This window comes from Anopheles nili, chromosome 3, assembly GCF_943737925.1.
Source record: "Anopheles nili chromosome 3, idAnoNiliSN_F5_01, whole genome shotgun sequence".
NCBI classification, from domain to species: Eukaryota; Metazoa; Arthropoda; class Insecta; order Diptera; family Culicidae; genus Anopheles; species Anopheles nili.
This window is the reverse complement of record NC_071292.1, coordinates 10,532,991-10,551,361: the sequence shown is the minus strand read 5'-3', so window position 1 is coordinate 10,551,361 and position 18,371 is coordinate 10,532,991. Positions and strand designations below refer to the sequence as shown.

The 18,371-nt window shown below is 49.7% G+C and overlaps 4 protein-coding genes across 4 annotated transcripts; 1 reads left to right on the top strand and 3 right to left on the bottom strand.

Annotated features, from left to right (window-relative positions):
• Positions 1 to 168: 168 nt before the first annotated feature.
• On the bottom strand, positions 169 to 4,824 carry LOC128722678 (putative defense protein Hdd11). Its single transcript, XM_053816354.1, has 5 exons — positions 4,809 to 4,824; positions 4,080 to 4,174; positions 1,092 to 1,314; positions 796 to 926; positions 169 to 477 (listed from the first exon to the last, which is right to left on the bottom strand). Exons 1-5 carry the CDS (start codon positions 4,822 to 4,824, stop codon positions 313 to 315), a joined length of 630 nt encoding a protein of 209 aa, XP_053672329.1. The 3' UTR covers positions 169 to 312.
• Positions 4,825 to 5,382: 558 nt separating this feature from the next.
• On the top strand, positions 5,383 to 10,488 carry LOC128723985 (uncharacterized). Its single transcript, XM_053817750.1, has 8 exons — positions 5,383 to 5,577; positions 7,367 to 7,783; positions 7,859 to 8,010; positions 8,076 to 8,231; positions 8,308 to 8,716; positions 8,786 to 8,977; positions 9,056 to 9,442; positions 9,512 to 10,488. Exons 1-8 carry the CDS (start codon positions 5,383 to 5,385, stop codon positions 9,800 to 9,802), a joined length of 2,199 nt encoding a protein of 732 aa, XP_053673725.1. The 3' UTR covers positions 9,803 to 10,488.
• Positions 10,489 to 13,422: 2,934 nt separating this feature from the next.
• LOC128722675 (uncharacterized) lies at positions 13,423 to 14,314 on the bottom strand. Its single transcript, XM_053816352.1, has 2 exons — positions 13,608 to 14,314; positions 13,423 to 13,504 (listed from the first exon to the last, which is right to left on the bottom strand). Exons 1-2 carry the CDS (start codon positions 14,228 to 14,230, stop codon positions 13,423 to 13,425), a joined length of 705 nt encoding a protein of 234 aa, XP_053672327.1. The 5' UTR covers positions 14,231 to 14,314.
• A 2,386-nt stretch (positions 14,315 to 16,700) lies between these two features.
• On the bottom strand, positions 16,701 to 17,978 carry LOC128722671 (uncharacterized). Its single transcript, XM_053816348.1, has one exon. The coding sequence runs from the start codon at positions 17,976 to 17,978 to the stop codon at positions 16,701 to 16,703; it is 1,278 nt and encodes a 425-aa protein (XP_053672323.1).
• Positions 17,979 to 18,371: the final 393 nt, after the last annotated feature.

The window sequence follows — 18,371 nt, the reverse complement described above, 5'->3', positions numbered from 1 at the left end:
GCATTTTTTACAAAACATCGCAAAATAATTCCACTTAACGTTCCTTTTTTTGTATTTTTTTGCCATTTGCAACGGGAGGAATCCCGTGCAACTCTAGTGATTAAGATTAACCATGTTACTTTAAAAGCCATAATAAACACGTGGTACAAATTACAGTCAATGGTGGTATTTATTGTCATTCAGGTAATACGGAGAGGTAAAAATGTTTAATTGTAATTGTCCAGTTGGGAGAAAACAAAAAAAAGAAGGATAGTTGCTACTTCCCCTCCGGCCAGTCACCGGGACAGGCGCGTGAGCTGGCAGTGGCGCACCTTAGTTCACCTTCAGGAAATCGGACGAGTGCTTCACCCAGAAGACGCCACCGTTAAGGGCGATCGTGCAGTACACGCGCGCCTCCTCGCTCAGGCCCTTGGGGGCGACCCAGTTGAACGTGATGGCGTTCGGTGCGTTGGTAATCTTCTTGTGCGTGACGGCCGACTGCAGAAACGTAAAAGGAGTGAAACACAGAGAGACATTAGACATTGACACCCCCCTAGGATTAGTCTCGCGGTAACCGAACCCCTTCGGCAGCAGCAACCTAATCTGTGATCCGTTGCAACAAGTAGCTGATTTTATGCTAATTAGACTAGTTAGAACACCTAGGTCCACTTCGTGGCTAATTTATATGCATTAGGCCGGTGTCACGCTTCCATCACGATAGCGTGCTGGTTTGCTGACACCTCTGCCACCTCAACACACCTTGCCATTCCAGCCCTGTCGCCTCGGGGAGGATCGGTTTCGCACGGGTCCACTTACCGCCTTCGAATTGCCGCAGTCCAGCGTCTGGATGTAGTTGTTGTTCGGTGGCACATCGAATGCACCGACCGGCGTTTCACCCACACGCGTCTGGCACAGCAATCCCTTGATCGTGTCCTTGGCGCTGTTACCTGCCGTTACGAGTGAACGATGAAGCGGTGAGCAAAAAAAATAAACAGACGTCAGTAACGGTTACGCGTTTGATCGGGGTTTGGTAAATTTATTCCCAATCTCCTTTCTACGGTGGCTTCGGACGGACGATTGCGGACTTCCGCCTTCCGCTGGTGCCCGCTTACCTTGCACAGTGATCGTGAGTCCTTCGCCAGCCTTCAACTGCTTCTTCGAAAGGATGATCTGGTACGGAGCGGCCGATTTCTGGGCGTCGGTGTGATGCTGCGGGATCATATCACCGCAGGCTCCGTTAGGGGCACCGGCCGAGAAACCGATCGCTGGGGCTGCACATAGAGCCACGGTCAACAGGACGCAAGCGTAACGGTAAGCCATTTTGAGAATTTGAATCTGAAAGTGAGAACGATTGCGTGTAAATAAATGCGACTGAACGAACCACGTGCGTGACAGAAGCACGTGCTTCCTGCCGTTAACTTGACACCTTAATTGTACGCAATGAAGTTAACGTTGATAAGGCAAAATGGCATCAAAAACGAGGTTTCATCAGCGCAAAAACTTTATTCATCGTGTTGCAATTTAATAAATTAGCGCTTATCCGGTATCGGGTAGTTTTACACCGGCAATTTGCCGGCGTGAGGTCATATCGATCTTCTTCGATCATCACCGTGACGCACGTGTGCGTATCTCACCTCACAAGCGCAAAGTGAGCGGATTTTCTTTACCACATCCGCACGGATGTGCCTTCGATGGCCTTGCGCATTTAGATGTTGTAATTAAACATCGAAACCATTTGCTACCGGGGATTTATCTTCCCCATTCATTCCCCCGCCCCCACCTTGGATACAAGCTATCAATCGCGGCACATAATCTCCGCCCAAGCAGCACCACCCCCACCACCACCTGGGTGATCACCATTCCGTGAAACAAACGAAGCGGGCGGAAAATCGAAAGTAACGGACACCGCCGACTGGCCACCCTGTGCACCTGTCAACCGGTTCGCGCCGTAATTATGTGGGACGTACGAATTAGCATAAAAAACGTGTGACGGTTGGGCGGTGGGAGGTTCTCGCAACACGCCAACTGGTTGCGACTTTTGGGTCAATGCTGCAGCCGGACTGCATAATCAAATCACCCTCCACCGACGGGGACTCGCCGAGAGCTTGTGCGAGAACCAGCATCACCATCTCGTCGTATTTCCGTTCTCGGGCGGATCAACCGAGAAAACGGTGGAAGAGCGAGAAATCAATCAACCCTCGTCAGATGGAAGGCCCCATCAACCCCGAGAGGGTGAGTAGCAATTTCGGAAGGCCTTGAAACGTGGCGTAGTTCATCGTGGGCTCCACGCGCGGGTCATTCACCAGGTGCGTGTACCACGCGTATGGATGGTGCGTCGATCTCGCGAATATGCTAAGCTCGATCGATGAAGCACAAGCAAACAACATCGTACAACAAAAAATGATCCATCGAAACGGGCTCAAGTGAAACAGGTTTTTTTTTTAGTGGGGCTTACCAAATAAAATCCTTACCCTCAGCGGACGGTGAAGCCGGGGGCTGTAAAAATCCCCCAACATTTCACTCTCTGCGCCACCGATAGCGAACCTCCATAAAAGGAAACACCTGGAAGGGATGCTAGGGACTGCGTGGCGTGGACAGAGAGCAAAAAAAAGCGCTTGTAAATATGTAATGGAGCTGGCCATAGCTAGCTTCATCTATCATTTCTGCTCCACGCTACCAATTTTGAGGAACAGCGAGGAATTCCCGCAGCCCGATATCAAGTGTAGACTAGACTTTGATCATCTTGAACCGAACATCCAAACCAGACGATGGAAGGGCAAAAGCTAACAAACGGCTGTCTAACAAGGGGCTCGACGTTGGCGTTTTTGTTGCTCCTTTCGGTTTGCGTGACACTGAAGACGAAATATGCCACTTTTACGACTGCGGAAGTCCTTCAAATTATGTATAACTCAACGTCGGCGGGCTCCGTTTAGGGACAGCCAGATTGAGTGTCTAATTTCGCAACGCTACCCTCCACCGAGGACAACCAGCCGTGCCTCCATGGGCGACGTTTTAAAGCGTTGGTAGCACCATCTGAAGTCGTTACGATCAGACAGTTAAGGGTAAACGTTCAGCTAGAGATCAACGCGCTGTAGGACTAGGTACGAAGGTTAACCACTTTGCTTCTAATCCTCTCGCTGGTGTCGGGATATACGCGTCTGACCGGCATGAAACAAAATGGAGGATCGTTTCGGTGTGATCACGATCCTGTGCCGGTGGTAGGAAGTGCAACCGTTGTGCTGGTTTCGGCGCATTCAATCCATTTCCTGGGGGCGCAGTGATCGTAGACGTTGAAGGACAACCTTCAGCAGCCGTTGCAAGCAATGTTTTTTGTCGCAAAAACACGGCAGTTGTAATTGAATACCGTGCCGAAAACAAAACAAAAATGGTGGAACGATCGCTCTTGCCAAGAGATTAATTACTAATTTTACATCCCAACAGCAGCGCTTTTAACATGGCCATGTTAGCAGTTCGAACAGTTTGTTTCCGATGCATGTTAACGTCATTGATTCAATTCCATGCAGTGTCGGAATGAGCGCATTCTGATTCTCCTTGGAACAGGCCATATGGGTGTGTTCAATTGTCGGCAAAAAGAGGAGAAACAATAGTGGCCGGTTTTCCGCTGATTGGAGGAGAGATAAAATGATCTCTCTCAGCGCCTGAATCATCGACGGTTCGCTTTACGATCATCCGATCAGGTAGGGTAGAATGAGGATCGCTAACAAGCACTGAATTATACATAGTGCACAATGAATTGCGGCAGTAACGCAATTTATTTAGGTACTGAAAGAGTCACAGTGTTGGCAGATTGTATTTCGTTTCGGTTCGAGCTACATTAACATCAAATTAAATTTCAACCTCGAGCACAAACGAATAGAGGTTTCATTTTAATTAAATTCCCATCAGTATATGATCCACGTGGATTTTCCAGACGAGGATTTTATGATGCTTCTTCTACACATGTGATGCTGTAATGACTTCGAGTTGGCATATTGCACATTGCAAAGCTCCACAATTATTTGTAGTCATTATCCAAGTTCAAAGGTCACGTTTACTTAACCGACACTATCCACTAAGCTTCTGTTCTTCGCAGGACTCACCTGAATAAGTGTTGAACCGGTATATATATGAAAAGTCGAAGGTGAACACGAAAAGCACTCGACGGCACCGTTTGAATTGATCTTCTCAAATCGAACTCAAAACGCTTATTGAAACGATCTGTCGCGCGTGTGGTAGCTTTTGTTCTCCCAAGTGAAGCGTTTTTTCCCACTAACAGGCAGAAGTATACTTTTGGAACGCTTTAAGGTACCGACTGACGGCAGCAGCTTGATTTGCTTTGGATATTTTTCTTGCTAATCTCGTTCCTTACCTCGTCTATTATTGTACCAAACGTTTGTTAAGATAAAAATTCGAATTTTTGTTTTCATATGCAATTAATTTCAAAACCATTTAATCTGAAACGTTGATCAATCATAATTGCTTCCATTTATGGACAGCTTCATGCCGATGAGCATGAAAGTACAGGGCTCGTTGGCTAAAATGCATTAGTAACTACAAAAGCTTTAGTAGTACAATTTGTGTGGGAAGTATATTACACTCATTATCTACAGGTTAAGCCTAATAATGTACTCAAATAGATGAACTAATTCAAATAGCAAAAACAGTCACGAAATCATCAGATCTAAGCTACGAAAAATTTCAAATTAATTTGAAGCGTTTTAAGTGTTGTATCGCATGCAAAGTGCATAAAATAGTGCATGCGATTAGAACTGCTTGTTACCATAGCAATGGGCAATGTTTGCCACGGTACAAAACTGATACAGAAGCACCTCTGTACGCGGCCATCACTCCGCGTTATGGTCTCATTTGATCGTCGAAAGCGTACCGGAACAGACCGCCGGTGGTGTGGATCACTTGGGCACGTTCGGTTTGAATCAGTAACGCCTCGACTTAGTTACTAGATTATCGCAGCGTCGACGAATGTGGTAAGTACGGAAGAAAGGCCTAGGGAGGGCCGGGTAAGCTGGAGCGACGAAAGTGAACGAAATCTGGAGCACACGTGCAGCCTAAACCGTTGCGAGAAGTTGTTTCACTCTCAGCAGTTTTCGATTGCGCGTTTCGAATGTCGCAGCGTGTCAGCAGTTATATTTACACCGCTGGCCGGCCTAAGAATAAACGAATGACACTCTTCTCGCCTTCTCATACAGGCTCACCGTGTTCGGTTGGCGTTGGTGTTTCGTCCTTATCTGTGTAAAACCGGAAGCCCAGTCCCGCTGAAGGACCTTGCTCTGTGCCCGTTGACCAATTAAAAAGGTCCTCTTTTTGGATGCAACCAGCCTAAAAGGTTGCCTACGAAACGTGCCCTCTTGCAGCATTTATAGTGGACGTTGAACTTTTCGTAAAATGGCCGGCATTCTGTTCGTCGTGCATATTCCATCCGCCCGCTACGAACGGGAGCTGCGGCGGCAGGAGCAGGATCGATTAGCAAAGGGAGCGAGTGCCACGACGGAGGATGAAAAGGACTCCGATCGACCGCCCGGCAAGTCGGAAGAGACGGAACCCTTCGTGACGCCGCAGCTCAAGAAACCGACGGCAAAGGTAAGTTGAGTGAAGAAAATCATGGTCGCCATCGCTGGCATGTGAAGGTCTCGCTTTATCTACTACACCCATCATCAATTTGCATCTCGAGGATCCCGCTGATACGGACGCTAGTGTGCGTTATCGATGGCGGGTCGAGTTCATTGTATTCCGGTGTTTGTTTCCCTGTGTGCCTGCTGGTGAAAGCGTGATCTGTGGGGTGTGATGGCGTCTTGTAATTAAAGCAAGCTCATCGTGGCATAAATGGCGCGAAAAACGCCACTACTAACGCTACCTTTAGTCATCTACTATGCTATGTGTCACTTGCAGTTCTTTTGAAGCCCTCAATGACTATGGTTGGAATTTACCAACCCGTCACCGGCTGTCGCAATGCAATAATGCTATTCTCGCCCCGGCCAAGTGCTCTTGAAAACAGGAAGGAAACAGGAAAGAAACGAACCGTTTCCGTCCCGCATTTATGTCACCCGGTTGCGATTGACGTGTTTCGATAAAGATTCGAAAGGAACCGCCCAACAAACGAAGCAAATCGTTAGGTAGCGTGTGGTAGCAATTACTTGAGCTTTATTGGTGCCCCGTTGAGAGTTGGAACATTTTTTTCCGTTTCTTCTTCCGGTTGCAGTAAATGACCACGTTGATGAGCCAACGTGCGCTACATTATTATTCGTTTTCTGACCTAGAGCGCCTGTTTGAACAGGTGAAAAAACGAAATGCAACTCCAAACAAACAGGTGAATTATGATTGCGGTACTATTTGGTGCACTTGCAAGGGTCGGCCCATTGGCGGCCTTGTACAGCCATGCCGGAGAGCTGTTTCATTTCATTCGAATGTACCTATTGAGACTGGCTTCTTTATGGGTTATAAATTATGGCTTTAAGGTTATGTTTAGCTATGTCATGTCAATGCACAGTTTTTGAGTTAAATACCAAGATACTAACAGAAATCTACTACATTACCCCTGCTATTGCCAGCGATGAGACAAATAATTCAAGCGCCGTACTTTCAAGCTACTTTGTCGAGGGCGTAAAAGTGTCAACTATTTGCTTTCCGATTAGTGCCCTATCACGCTTACTTTGTTGGTACAAACGGGCAGTAGGTTGTGATAATTTCTTCGCTAAGCCCCCGGAGTCGGGCGGATCATACCAAGAAGTGGCGTACTTCTCGAAATGCCGCTTTCAAACACATGTACAACGCGATCGTTGAGGCGTCCAAACAAACCGCTTTTAAGTAACCGATCATCACCGATCGTTTGACAGCCATTTCATGCTGAAAGCTGACATGCTTTGGATTACGTCCAACCAGCACTTCAACAACAGTTTGCACTTGAATCCTCCCGGTCTCGGTGTCTACACGACGGCTCTTTCATCGGCGATGTTGATTAGTGGGAAAAAAAACACACTATTTAAAGAACGCATGAAGCCGGCTCAGCGTGGCGTGGCATCGTCACGTGTTACTTTCTTTGGCGCTCCAAACCACGCCTGTCATGGCGGTATTGGTGTGGAGTGTGCCAGCCTGTTTTATAAATAACTCCACGAAACCCGGTCTAACCGAAAATTGTATTTCCATCCCGCACCGGCGAAGGCATGAATTGAGGCGACTGTGTCACTGCTGCAAGAAACAGATGCTTAGCTGTTCTCAAGGCAAACGCCAAAAATATGTGTGCTCCAGTATTCGGTTGATCGTGTGCTTTCTCACACTCTCTCACGCTAGACTAAACACTCGACGTGGCATTTTTGGTCTACTCCGATCACTCTATACTCCACTGCCACTTTCTTCTTTAACCCTTGCTTAGATTCCAAGATCCAGCATCTTTATAAATGCGTCTGAAGAAGACAGCAAGAAGTCGGAACCGGCGGGGCCCCCTACGATCAAGTTCATCGATCAGGACGGCGAAGAAATACCATCCAAAGCGGTCGAGGGCAAACCGGACGACGACAAAGATGCCGACGGTGGTGATAAGGGGAAGGACAAAAAGTCGAACTTCCTCGCGGAACCGTTCGATCGGGCGTCCGCACTTCGCAAGTCCTGGGACGGGTTCAAGGATCTGATCGGTTCGGCACGGAAGGAAAAAACGGCCCGTGAAGAAGCGGCTGAGAAGCTCACGCTCACCGGAGACTCCTCGATGGAGGAGGTCCTGAAGACGATCATCAACGAGAAGCGTATCCACACCGCGGCCTGGATCGAGACGGACAAGGGGAACGGATTTCATGTAGGTGTCGCGTGTGCTAGAGCACTTCCTTTGGAAGGATAAGCGCTAACATGTGCTGGGGCTTGCATTTTCCAGATCATGTTTTCCATCCAGTCGGGGCCAATTTGCGACGACGTCATCTACATGCTTAGCTCTTGGGGCGTTGGTCAGCGATTCAATTCCACCATCTCGATCACATCCTGTACGCTCTACAGCCAGCCTCCCGAAGTTACCGAGGATCAGGAAGAGTAAGCAACTGAGCTCGAAGATGCCACAAGAACGATAGCCTAACGAAGTAATACGATCATTTCAGTGGAGCGAGTGATATGAATAAGAACAACGATGCTGGCGGGTGGAACACCTTCTTATCGACCGTCCGCGCTCGGTTGAACGTGGCGCAGATTGTGGAGGAAGTAAAGCACGATGCTCAGGTGTCGTTTGATTTCGTCTCCATGCTTGCGGTAGCCAGGTAGGTTAGCCGTTCTTAGGTGCACTTGCGTGAGGAATACTTCTGCAGTCTAATCTTCATATACTTCCGCCAACAGCATCCTGGCCGCGTTCGGTTTGGTGGAGGACAGCTCCGTGTTTCTCATCGCTAGCATGTTGATTTCGCCGTTGATGGGCCCAATTATTGCGGTCATTTTCGGAACGGTGGTTAAGGAACGATCACTGCAGCTGATCGGTCTGAAGAACGAGATCATCGGTATCATGCTCACGGTGTCGGTGGGTTTCATCTTTGGTTTGATCGTCTGCAGCATCGACGATCGCTACAGCGTCGGTGAAGGCATCACACATGAGATGCTGGCTCGGTGCGAAACCCACTCGTTGTTGGTCGGTATCGCCATTGCGTTACCTTCCGGGGCGGCCGTTGCCATCGCCATTTTGGGTGAAAACATCGGTTCTCTAGTCGGTGTTGCTATCTCGGCATCGCTTCTTCCTCCAGCCGTCAATGCGGTAAGATTCATGAGAAATGCATCTCCATCGAATCATTTAACGATCTCGATCTTCACGATTCTCTTCTAGGGTGTGCTGTGGGCTCTATCATGTTTGTACTTCTTATTCGGGTCCGAAGAATCCCGATATGGTACACTGATCAAAACCCAAATCTACTCCGAAAATCAAGGCCTCGAGCTGTTCACCCTCGGGTGCATGAGCATGTCCTTGACGTTGCTCAACATCTTCTGCATCTACCTAGCGGGCGTTATATTTTTGATCGTAAGTATCCTCGTGAAGCAACTTGCTCCCGATGACAAGGATAACGGAACTTATCGTCCCTTTTCGCCCATCTTATAGATCAAGGAAGTCGCACCGGTGGTACCTAAGGATCAGAAGCAATTCTGGAAGCACGACATCAAGATCGCACGTGACTACAACCGCACGCTGCACACGACTGACGGTCACTCGATGAGCAAGAATCTCATGCAGGAGCTTACGTCGCTGCATCACAACAACGATACCACCGGTGGAGGACTTCGAGGAGACTTCCTGTTGAATTCGGCCTCAAAGGGTAACCAGAACACTTGGTCCCCAAGGCACAATTACCACCAGCGGGACCATCGTCCTACGATGCAGGAATTGGAGGCGCTCTATCTCAGCCTGTCAGCCAACACGTCAGAAAATCAATTCCACCATTACTCATCTCATCACGGTGGTCCGCATTTCATGAACTTCGATCGAATGGTGAGTGGTGCTGCTCTCGGCAGTTGTAGATCTTGGAAGGTTAATGTTCCCTATCTGTCTCCTCAACAGTCGACCTCGCCAACGCAACATCGCCGCATGAACCCGTCGAACCCGATCAACATCCACGGTGGCATTTCGCGGCACAGCCGTTTTACGGAATCGTTGCGTGGTTCTTCAGCGCCACTGACGAAGATTCTGGAAGACGTTGCTGCCGGTACGTCCGGTGCGAAGGGCGAAACTAGCCACGGTGGCCACGTCGAACGTGGCAAGTCGGTGAGAAGCTACGGCTTGCCAGGATTCAAACGCAGTTCCAAGAAGTTCATCGTTACCCCAGCCTACGATCCAATGCAGAAAGAGTAGATTTGCGCAGAAGGACTGGGATTAAGGAAGCTGGCTGTTTTAAAAAAAAATATCGCGTAGTGCCTTAGTTAGTTAACTTTTGGGGTATCGTCCGGTGGTCTGTCGTACTTATTGTTTCAATTTCTCGATCGTGAATGTTTGTAAGTGTTTAAGCGTCATTTTCATTTGTTTTTCTCTCTGTATTTCGTTTCGTCTTATTACCGTCCGTTCTTTCGGAGCGCCATTGTACATAGTAGTAACATTTAAGGGCGTTTAGTTGTTAAGCAAAGAGGAACAGGAAGGCAACATTTGCCTGCCTTGCCTGCCGGCCGACAGGGATCGTAACCGCGATGTCCTGGCGTGGTCGTTAGTGCGAAGGATTTGTACTTAATCGGTTCAACGATGAGTGAGTGTTAGGGCATACTGTCTAATGTCTGCGAGAAGCGATATAATTCTCGTGAGCTATGATAGCAAAATAAAAAAACACACCAAATACAGCTGATAATGATGCCACTAAGCCTGTCGCATTTGGCTGAACAGATAATTTCGATTTCGTTTAGAATATTCTGTTTTCGTTTGCAAAATGAAGTCTCGATTTTATGGTGATAGCTTTTCGTAACATAATGTTCCAGGAAAGTAGCACTTAAGATGGAAAAACAGCGTAATAGAGGTGTTATTTCTTGATTATTAGTTTCACAATGTATTGATGGACTTTTATCTAAATAAATTCCAGTATTACAAGCACTCGATTTGATGTTATCTTTACCAGGGTCAGCTACTCCGTCTCTACACCATCTCTTGATACCTTCGTGATCTCTTCCACGCCTTTGGAGGACTTTTCAGACTTGTCCTGCGACGGTTGGTGGCATCCTCCAAACAACCTTCTCCCGTAGCGTTTTCGGTTGGTCCTGATTTATCTGCACCACCACCGTGTCCAGCCGGATCGGTTTCGTCTGCACAAACCGATCCGTGGATGCTGTGGCATTGTGAGACGCGCTACTACTCTGATTGTTCTCCTTTTGGACCGTCTCAAGAGCACTTCCGTTCGCTGGCAGTGTTGCCAACTGTTGCCGCAGCTTGCTGATGGTGATGGTTTGGTTTTTAGTCTTGCTCGAATTTTCCAACCGCTCGATTTTGATCTCCTCCGTTGCGTAAAGCGGCTGACCTGACTGCTGCTGCGGACGATGAAGCATCTGCTGCTGCAGCTGCTGTTGATGGTTATGGTTCGTTTCAACGCGCTTATCGTCCACCGCGTCGTTGTCATTGGTGTTCATCAAGAAGTCGCTGATCTCAAGGAAAAACTTGGCGGGCAGATTGTTACCGTTGACCTGCAGCATGGCGGCACTTATGTCCGGCAACGGTTGCCCGGAACTATCCTCAGGTTGCTGCTGTTCTTGCTCTTCCGAGACCTGCTCAGGACGGCTCGTGGTGACATCTTTCTCCGGTACCCCACTCAACTCGATCCCCAACAAACGCAGCACGGAGTTGCGAATGAGCTGCGCCATGTTGGATTTCTGGAAGCGCTCAAGTTGCGATTCCGGCAGCTGCAGCTGAAAGTTCTTGATGCTCAGCCGTATGTTCGTTTCTCCGTTGACCTGCCGTTGGTCGTAGATAACCTCGTCGCCAGATTCGGCCTTGCGCCCATCATCTTCGAGCCGTTCGATGGCGTCTCTTTCTCGTTTCACTTTCCCCGGCAACCGGGACGTCCCAGCGATCACCAGCGTGAAATGGAGCACTAGAATTGTGGCACAAACGACCCCGCTTAGCTTTACCGCCGACATTTCACCGCACTACTTCTCTAAGCGTCGTCGATTAGGGCGTCATTCGCCACACCGACAGACGATGCACACGCACTGGCGGGCTCCAGGCGCAAATACGCAAGCAGGACACACGGGGACACACGGGTCCGCACACTTCGGCAGCACATGGACGGCTGATGCTCGGATGCGGCGATCTCGCCTGCGCTGCCCCATTGTCAGGAAAACAACCATCACGACGACAATGGAAATGGGGTGGATCGGTTGGAAATGGGTGAACCCTACCGCATTGGAAGGCCAACAGCAAAACCACGCACTTTCGGTTGGTGCCGAAAAAAAGCGACTCTCCCACATCGGAAGTCAGCACGTTAGGTGCATTTGTGGGGAAAATACTGCTGCAAACACGTGCTATGAACGGGAGGATCTTAAAAGCTCACTGCAAAGGATGACTCGAAAGTTGTTGATAATTTGAATAGGTGTTTGAATTTTGAAGTACTGATCGTTCAACGATCCTCCACACTTAAAACTACACCCTGCACTGTATCGATCAGCGGGAATACGATTTCAAATTCGTGATCGTGCGAGCGGCAACACAAACGCCACGAAACGGGCGACCACAAAAAATAAATAGAGACCCCGAGACACAAAGAAATGCCATCGCCGGGAATCGGGTGGAAAGAGAAACCCAAAGCAGGTGACTCGAGTTGGCGCGTGACACGCGAACCTCTCCACGCAAAGACGATCGCCGTGGATGAGGCGTGGATGATCGTAAACCTCGAATGGGGTACTTCGCTTTTACGGCGGGCAAAATTGAATGTCCTTCCTTAACTGAGCGATGGGGAATTAAAGGTACAAAAAAAAACGAACCTCTCCACCTCAAATACCTGTGCAAATTAATTAAGACGTTTATGTGCGTCGATTTCACGGTGCATGAGGCGATCTTGGTGATCTTTTGTGTCGATAAATTCAAGGACCATGGCGTTGGCAGCTGGAGCATCATTTTTGAAACAATTCATTGCCGTTTTTGCATGACAAAGTGAAGGAAAAGGTGTGTCATTTAGGGGATGATTATATTTTAAATCTAACGACAATGCAAGGGTAGAGCTTTTGGAGGGTACAGACAAAAATAGGACATTGAAAAACCAAGGACTTTTTTGGTACAAGCTATACGTTTGAATGTCATGAACCAGCTCATGTAGCAAGATAGTTTGTATCCATCCCATTCAATTAAATGTGCAGCAATGTGTGAAGCGAGGATAATTTCCCACAAAAGCGATGCAGCCTTCAAAGCACGGTATGATTTCCGGCACATAATACGGTGATAGATTTCCAGCAGCTAAATCCAAACTTGACCCAATTCTTCTCACGCCACTATCAGCGGGTTAGTGGGCTAAACAAACGACTCATTCTTGCTTTTATCTCTAGTGAAGGGGAACTGTCAACAGACGAACACACCAAGAGGCGTTTCTGGCGTTCGTTCAACACAAAAAAAAACCCATAAAACAGGTTTTCCCGGGTGCCGAAACGGTAAACAACCAGTTCCCAAGTTGGGAATGAAGCGCAAAAGAGTACCCCTTCGAGAGTCGGTGAAATTATTGACACATCGCACCATCGCAACCGAGTCATCTTCAGCATGCTGGAAGGCTGCAGAAGCGAGTGGAAAATGAAATTAAACACCTCTTCCCTTCTTTAAACGCACGTGTGAAGTAGAATCTCACTTAACAGATATTTATTACGCTGCCCGCCATCGGCGCGATAACACAATAATACGCTACAATAAATGCATTTGCCTTACGATCACTAAGCGGCTTAGATGAGTAATGCTATCGAACCGTCTTCCGCAGGTGTTGCTACATTTTCAGTCATTTCGTTCGCGCTTCCGTTCTACGAGAGCTGCTGGTGGCGTCGGTCCGGCACGGTTCGCTTCAGCAGTGGCCGCAACATGCTGGCCAGCCGGCTCTTGTACCTAGGATGGCAAACACAATTCGTCCATTAGCTCCCGAGCTGCGTGTGCGATCCTTTGGCTCGGTGGCTTCCGGCGCGGTCAACATTAGAACGACAGTAATTACTTCCGTTTATGCTTACGCTTCGGCGATCCCGCCTGCTGCTGCTGCTGCTGTTGAGGTTCACCCGAATCGATCTTCGTCAGGACGAACGGGATCTCGGGATGGTTGGCGCGGAATGGAAACCCACCCTGGGTCGTGTTGAACAGGAACGACAGTCCTTGTCCGAAGAGGTTGTTCGTCACTGGTAAGCCACTGAGTGATGGACCAACAGCTGGGGCTTCCGTGGTTGTAGTACTTGTGGTACTCAGCTTCGCCGGAGCTTGTGAACTTGAAGCGCTTGAATTTAGTCCCGAAACGCCATCGTACGAGTCCTCCTGACTTTCGTCCTCCTGCCCACCATTCGTGTCCAAGGAAGATACGAACATATCCAGCAAGGATGCACCAGTCAGCAGGGCCGATGGAGGTAGTTTAGGCATCTGGACCGCTAACATCACGCCATCCAGCGACACGTGCACGTTGGCCGTTCCATTTTGGCGCTGATCAAACACCAAATCGTAGTCCTGCTCAAGGCTGTCGTCGTAGTCGCTGTCATCGTCGAGGATGCTCGAAATGGGCAGCGAATCCAGCCGGGACACTGCCAGCACCAGGACGAGCAACCGCAACACCGCACGATGATATCCACACATGATCTCTAGGGGCTGATCAGGCACACACGTACCACACGAAAAAGCTGTCAAGTCACCGCGCAACGGACCGAGATGCTGCCCCGTGCGAGGTCCGACGTGAAGTGAAGGTTCTAGTGGTGGACCCCAAGCTCGCAAGGCCCGGTTTCCCGGAAGAATGATTGTGATTTCCCGTTCCCTCTCTGGAAGAACCGGAGGCTGCGGTGGTCGTTTTTCTTGGTCCCGCTCTCTCCACGGTGGAGGTGTACTTTCTTCGATCGCGGTCGGCTTTCGCGGGGTCTTGAGTGGCCATAAAAATCGTTTTGGTTCTCTCGGTGCGAATTCCGCTGGTTGAAACCGAAAGAGCGACAGGCGGTTGAAAGCTGCCTTTCGCGAGGAGGCATTCTGGTTTCGTTATGTACTCTGACTTTGCTGCTATGCTGCCTATGTACAGTGACACTTCATGGCATGCTGCGGGTCGGTTTAAAAATGTGCAAAATTTGGAACATACAGCCAAGTCCCAAGTCAATGACCTTTCGGTAATGGTGTCCTGCAGAAGCGACATATAAGGGCCATGAAAAAGGATCAAATATTCTGCAATTATCCAGCCTACTGTTTAAGAAAATTACATAACAATTCGATAGCTCAGCTTCACATTCAACTTGTGTTGCAAATAAGTAAAAAAGAACACAGGCTTTCACCAAAAAAGAAAATTCAATCGTTTGCTCGGTTCTACAAAGTCCACATAGCCTGTTTCCCAAGCTACCTGCCTGCCTGCCTGATCAAACTGATCATCACCAGCATCACCCAGTCCCCAGCTCTCTATGGGTCAGGTCTCAGTCGAAACGCCAATCGATGGCATCGATTCCTAAGCTCCATCCACTACTCCACCTTCGAGAGAAAGCCTCGAAAAAAGAGCAAAGCAGAGCATCGCATCCGAACAGGTTACCTCGTGCCAGGCCCAGAGCTTCCCCCCCCCCCAAGGGCCACTTCTTCTCGGCCAGCATTTAAACATCAACTCCCCACCCCATAGGTGCGCTCCCTTCGCCCTAACACCGGTGGGGTCAACGAAACTAACCGTTTTTTGCCGCTTTTCCTCCATCCAGGTTTGTTTTGCTGCGTGAAAGCTCTGCCCTTCCGACCGTCGACCGCATGTGGAGAATATCATTCCGTATGTTTTGTGCAGCTCCACAGGTTGTTTGACGGATCGGATCGTTGGGCGATAGTAGATAATAGCCCGCCGTTCAAAGGCCTCTGTCTTCCGGAGGTGGTAGGCTTGAAGACGACGGAAGAAAGCCATAAGCTCGACCGCTCGGGGCGCAGTTTAGGACGCCACAAATTAGTCCCCGGAAGCTGTCACGACGAAAACCTGGGCGCCTGGGTTTTGAAGATCTTCAAGCCGGTGGGGAGAAAACGGTACTTTGGTCATTTATTGCCAGCAGTCCCGGACACTGTGAGAGGACGATTTGCCTATGCCCGGGTTGAGTTGCGGGGGTTTTATAATGACCCTGGCGAATAGGATTGAAATGCATGCTAATTGAAGAGCCTTAAAAGCCTTCAAGAAGCATGGCGAAGAAGCCACGAAGAACCAAAACGATAGCTCAAACTGTGGCTTCAATTTTTCACAGAAAACGCAATCAAAAATCCGCAACATCGTCCTCCTCGGACAGGCATCGATCGATGGTGCAGAGCGCATTCGCGAACCAGCCGCGTATCAAATGCGACATGTGCTCGATAACGACATTCACCGGAAAAGTAGGTCGCGGAATATAACGGAATCGACCGGACGGTGCCCGTGGCCAGTGGGCCCGTTCGGTCAATGTTAGGCCTTTCCTTTTGCGTGTGTGTTTGCCCGGTTTCTGGTTCTTTCTCCCGGGTCTCTAACCCCCGAGGGTCCTTTCTCTTTTGCAGTGGCTCTGTTTGTTCTTTTTCTTGCTTGAACCAGCGATCGTTGCTATTTGAAAAAACCTCTCACGTGTAATCAATCCGCGTTTGCTGGCGGATCTAGCGCGATGGCGTATTGGGCGCACACTTTGGGGCCAAATTCCGCGACCATGTTCCTTCGTGTTCCTGAGAGAAAGTCTGCTAATCTGTCCCCGGGGTAAATTCTAGCGAACCGCCTGTATGGATGGGCAGAATCAGATTATACGTGGTTCTTTCGTGCATACACAAACGCATCACACAGCATCCAAGGCAAAATCATCTGCGACGTCATTAGATTATCTCGCGCACATGGCGTGAGCTGTCAGATTAGGATGCAGCGCCTACTACATGACGTAGTGGAGAAGCAGAATTTATAACGCCTAAAGACGGTTGTAGTTGAATATGGCTTTTATTTGGCACGATGGCATCAATAAATAAGCAACAGTAAGATTGGGCAGTTTTGTAGCGAATGCTCCGACGGCGTGAGTTAGAAGGAAAAAGAGATCAACTAAACCTAGTGTACTTAATAACCTAGCGCTTAACTAGTACCTCCACTACGTTTGTAAAGGCTTTACGGCTCGACGAACTGACACACGCCGTAGCTGTCCCGCTTTCGATCCGGACCGCACTGCTCCTGTGCCCCGAGAAGCCGCAACTCCTCCCAACCAGCCAGGTCTTCGTCCTCCTGCAAGTCATCGAACCGGGTATCCTCGTATCCTTCGTCGTCCTGCTCGAGCTGAAGCTGTGTCATGTCGACGTCAGAACGCAACGGCGCGTACTCTAGGCTGTCGAAGGAGGAAGGATGGTGAGAATGGTCGACCAGGAGGGGTCGGTGGGCGGTAGCAGAACCACCGACGACCAGCTCGTTGTCACCGCCATCGGTGCGTCCTGCGCTGGCGCCATCATCGGCATCGTCGTCGCTCGGGCGAAGCAATAGCGGGAAAGGATGTCCCAGTACTGGCAGCAGCAGTTGGTGGCCCCCATCACCAGGAAGGATGTGGTTGTTAGTGGCGCTAATACTACCAGCGGCATCTACCAGGGTGTTAGTGCTAGCATAACCGCCGACTCGCAGGGCTCGCCCTTGGGCACCGGCATCGGTCGCGAAGACCCGGCCAGTTTGCGGAGTGGCATAGTTACCTGACGCGGCCGGAAAACGGATCAGCCGGCCCGGTGATGGTTCCACGCTGCGTGCGTTGCTCGAGAGGTCCACTTTGTACGGCGTGCGGCCTTCGATGAATTCTTCCGCCGCGAGTGGGCTCGATCGTTGGTTGCTTTCGTCCAGGACGATCACTTCCGGTGTCACCTGGGCTGACTTTTTGAGCCCACCGTGGGCCTTGTAGTTCTTGCGTCGGTACTGAGACTGCTTGCGACTGAGGTGTGCGTCCTTTTTGTCCGCAGAGCGCATCAGCAGCTCAAGCAGGGACGCCCCAGATGACGAGTCGGACGGGACGAACATGATCACGAAGTTCTCCAGATCGGCTCGGATGTTGTACTTGCCCTCTTGACGTTGATCAAACGTGATCTTCTTGCGGGGTAGCATTGGTGGTGGTGGAGCGGGAGGATCATTTCCCGCAACTACAGGAGCTGGAGCTGCTGCCGTCGTTGGGGGTGGAATTTTCTCCGTTGTCGATGTCGCTGTCACAGAGGACGCAGCAGTCGTCGTTGACGAAGGACTACTTGCTGGAGGCTTTGTGACACTCGCGACGGTGGATGGCTCATCGTTTACTGCGGGTTTTACTTCTGCTTCTACCGCTGGCGTGATGCCATTAGCCGCTTCGTCTTTTCTTATCGTAGGTCCCGCGACAACGAGCGCTACAAAGAGCAGCAGCGCGTACGTGAGTCGTAGCATCTTTCCACAGTACGCAACGCAATGTTCTGATCCTATCGATCGATAGGTCGAATACGTGGAGGTTGAGCCTGGGAGTCTTGAAAACGCGAGCTCGTGAACCTTAGGAACCTGCACCACGGGATGGAAACTCGAACCACACGACACTCTCTGACCGCGCGATCTGCAGCTTGCAACGGACAGCGTTTAAATGACGGGCAAGCATCGTACGGAGGAAAATACACACCAAGCGGGTGGTTCTTCGCGAGAGTTCTTCGCGGGAGCCTTCGGAGGGGGAAGAGATATGCTCAGCATTAAGGGTGGCCTCCTCCGCGAGAGTTTTGTTCGAAACCGCGAGAGATTCTCGATCTTACGAGGCGCGATCGGGTTGTATGGAAACGCTAGGGGGATGATGCT

Excerpts from the sequence above, each read along its gene's own strand:
- LOC128722678 (XM_053816354.1), bottom strand. Across the intron at positions 1,315-4,079 it reads CCGGTTCAACACTTATTCAG|ATTCAAATTCTCAAAATGGC; the intron begins GTGAGTCCTGCG and ends TCTCACTTTCAG. Across the intron at positions 927-1,091 it reads ACTCACGATCACTGTGCAAG|GTAACAGCGCCAAGGACACG; the intron begins GTAAGCGGGCAC and ends TCGTAACGGCAG.
- LOC128722675 (XM_053816352.1), bottom strand. The coding sequence starts at position 14,230 with ATGTGTGGATATCATCGTGCGGTGTTGCGGTTGCTCGTCCTGGTGCTG. Across the intron at positions 13,505-13,607 it reads AAGCGTAAGCATAAACGGAA|GTACAAGAGCCGGCTGGCCA; the intron begins GTAATTACTGTC and ends TTGCCATCCTAG.
- LOC128722671 (XM_053816348.1), bottom strand. The coding sequence starts at position 17,978 with ATGCTACGACTCACGTACGCGCTGCTGCTCTTTGTAGCGCTCGTTGTC.
- LOC128723985 (XM_053817750.1), top strand. The coding sequence starts at position 5,383 with ATGGCCGGCATTCTGTTCGTCGTGCATATTCCATCCGCCCGCTACGAA. Across the intron at positions 7,784-7,858 it reads ACAAGGGGAACGGATTTCAT|ATCATGTTTTCCATCCAGTC; the intron begins GTAGGTGTCGCG and ends TGCATTTTCCAG. Across the intron at positions 8,011-8,075 it reads GTTACCGAGGATCAGGAAGA|TGGAGCGAGTGATATGAATA; the intron begins GTAAGCAACTGA and ends CGATCATTTCAG.